At 47.5% G+C, this 2,978-nt stretch overlaps 1 protein-coding gene across 1 annotated transcript in view; it reads right to left on the bottom strand.

Moving 5' to 3' along the window:
• Positions 1-193, bottom strand: part of LOC123046938 (uncharacterized) — a 1,935-nt gene extending 1,742 nt beyond the window's left edge. The window contains exon 1 of the mRNA XM_044470391.1: positions 29-193. Coding sequence (XP_044326326.1) covers positions 29-76 — 48 coding nt within the window. The 5' untranslated portion in view covers positions 77-193. The remainder of the gene's footprint in view (positions 1-28) is intronic.
• Between the last annotated feature and the right edge of the window lie 2,785 nt (positions 194-2,978).

The raw sequence follows: 2,978 nt of genomic DNA, 5'->3' as shown, positions 1-2,978 counted from the left end.
TAGGGGGTCGGTGGTAGGGTGCTCTCACCGTGCCGGCCGTGCGCGCCCGCTTGGCGATCTCCCGCCTCGCCTCCATTCCTCGCGCTCGCTCGCTCACAGCAGAGGCGGCAAGAGAGGGTAGGAAGCAGCAAGGGTAGAACAGCGGAGAGATGGCCGGATCACAAGGAAGGATGGGGTATGGCAGCGGAAGCGGACTGACGAGCCGCTGGGCTGGGCCTACTGAGCTTCCACAGAACGGGCCTCCTTCCAGGCTTTGTCTCAAAAGGTTTACTTGGAATGCAAGTTTTGGCTGCCAACTTGCAACAGCGAACGAATTTGGATCAAACTCTGCTGCCTATATTAGATGAGAAAGTGTTTCTCAAAAAAAAAATACAGATCAAAAAGTAAGTAATGAGCCAGAAGTGGATTCTGGACCCTTAGATGAAAAGGTAATGAGCCAGAGTTTGGTCAAAAGTTGGACTATATCTTTTGTGCATAGACAACCTTGCACTTTGTACAAATTAACCAACACTTCACAGCACACACTCCCATAAAAAATCTGTATGTTTATTTCTTTGGCCCGAACAGAAAAAGGGTTCGGTTTCAGATCCGTTTAGATTTTTATCGATGAGATCTTCAAAATAAGATCAATGTTGAAAATGTTATATTCTTTTCTTTTTCCTTTTTGAAACTAGACTCGGATGTACTGGAAGCATGTGCATGCAGGACCCACGTGTGTGAGAGAGAGGCAATATTTCTAACCGACAAATTACATAATGTGTAAGTGTTGCAGCCAAGTTTCGAGTTAAGTTTGAAAAGGCCAAAAATATTAATTTTCAAATACTCAGCGGTGATCTTGATTCAAAGATTTCGTCAAAACAAAGAAGGAAGTCAAAACGATTTTGTAATCAGACATTTTGTTCAAAATACATGACCCTTTTTTTGTTTGAAGCCAAAAATTAAACACACAAATTTATTTATGAGAGAGGGAGATGTGAAGTGTGTGGAGGAACATGTTTGCTTTTTCTATTGTTTCGCATATTCCTTCACCATGTTCAGACCATATAATGTTATTGCTCAAGGCCTCAGCCGACCTAGGGCCATCGGGTGCAAAACCGAGGAGGTATGAACTATTTTGGGAGAGTGATGGTACGCTGCTGGAGGTGATTAAGGAGGCATGGGATGCGGTGGGGGGTGTCCGCAACCTTGCCCAGCTGCGGGACGCCCTGTCAAAGACCATGATTTCGCTCGACACATGGGGCAGGAAATTCTGTAATGTTACAAGGGAACTTGCAAAATCCAGAACCCAGCTTGAGGAGCTTATGCACATGAATGCGGATCAGCAGTATATTCGCAGGGTGACAGATAGAATGAATGAATTACTATACCAAGAGGAGATGATGTGGCTGCAAAGATCGAGGATCTCATGGCTGAAAGAGGGGGATAGGAATACAAAGTTTTTCCAGAATAAGGCGGTGTGGAGGGCAAGGAAAAACAAAATCAGACAATTAACTGATAGTGTTGGAGTGGTGCATTCTGAATTTACGACGATGAGTGAGATTGCAAACAAATATTTTCATGAGATTTTCTCGGCGGGTGCAACTCTTGAAGCAGGCCCGGTTCTGGATCTCTTGGAGCCAATGGTGACTGAGGTGGACAATAATAAACTATGTGCTCCTTCTTCTGATAAGGAGATAGCGGATGCAATGTTCCAAATAGGACCACTTAAGGCGCCTGGGCCAGATGGTTTCCCCGCGAGGTTTTTTCAGCGGAATTGGAGTACTGTCAGAGACGACGTGATTGCAGCGGTGAAGGACTTTTTTGTTACTGGAATTATGCCAGAAGGGGTAAACTCTACATCCATTGTTGAAAGGATCGATATAGTTGACTAGGGGGGGGGGTGAATAGGCAACTAACAATTTTTAGCTTTTCTTTACCAATTTCAACTTTGCATCAAAGTAGGTTGTCTAGAAATGCAACTAGGTGAGCAACCTATATGATGCAATAACAACAAGCACACAAGCAAGCAAGAGATGCAACACAAGGTAAGCTTGCACAAGTAAAGGTGAGAGATAACCAAAAGGGGAATCGATGGAGACGAGGATGTGGTACTGAAGTCCCTTCCTTTTAAAGGGAAGTACGTCTCCGTTAGAGAGGTGTGGAGGCACAATGCTCCCCAAGAAGCCACTAGGGCCACCGTATTCTCCTCACGCCCTCACACAATCCGAGATGCTGTGATTCCACTATTGGTGCCCTTGGAGGCGGCGACCGAACCTTTACAAACAAGGTTGGGGCAATCTCCACAACTGAATAGGAGGCTCCCAACGACACCACGAAGCTTCACCACAATGGACTATGGCTCCGAGGTGACCTCAACCGTCTAGGGTGCTCAAACACCCAAGAGTAACAAGATCCGCTATGGATTAGTGGGGGGAATCAAATTTCTCTTGGTGGAAGTGTAGATTGGGACCTTCTCAACCAATCCCGAGCAAATCAACAAGTTTGATTGGCTAGGGAGAGAGATCAGGCAAAAATGGAGCTTGGAGCAACAATAGAGCTTGGAGGGAAGAGGTAAGTCAACTTTGAAGAAGAAGACCTCCTTTTATAGTGGGGGGGACAATCCAACCGTTACCCCCCAAAACAGCCCCGCAGAGGGCGGTACTACCACAGGGGGCAGCGGTACTACCGCACCCCCTAGCGGTACTGTCGTGCAGTTTGGGATGGCACAAAATTGAGCAGGACTTGGACCATGTGCGGTACTGCCGTGGTGGTAGGGCGGTACTACCGCTTCTACTACCGCAGCTTAGTGCCGCACAATCCGACACGAGAGGCGACCCCCTCGAATCGAGGCGGTAGGAGCCCGGTACCGCAGCGGTACTACGGCCGAGGACCCCCAGGCGGTACTACCGCTGCGGAGCGGTACTGCCGCCTGAGGCTCTTGAGCGATACTACCGCTGGGACTAAACCAAGCTCAAAGGAAGGAGAATAAAGCTCCATCG

Source organism: Triticum aestivum, chromosome 2B, assembly GCF_018294505.1.
Source record: "Triticum aestivum cultivar Chinese Spring chromosome 2B, IWGSC CS RefSeq v2.1, whole genome shotgun sequence".
Classification (NCBI taxonomy): Eukaryota; Viridiplantae; Streptophyta; class Magnoliopsida; order Poales; family Poaceae; genus Triticum; species Triticum aestivum.
This window is presented reverse-complemented; position numbering and strand designations above follow the sequence as displayed.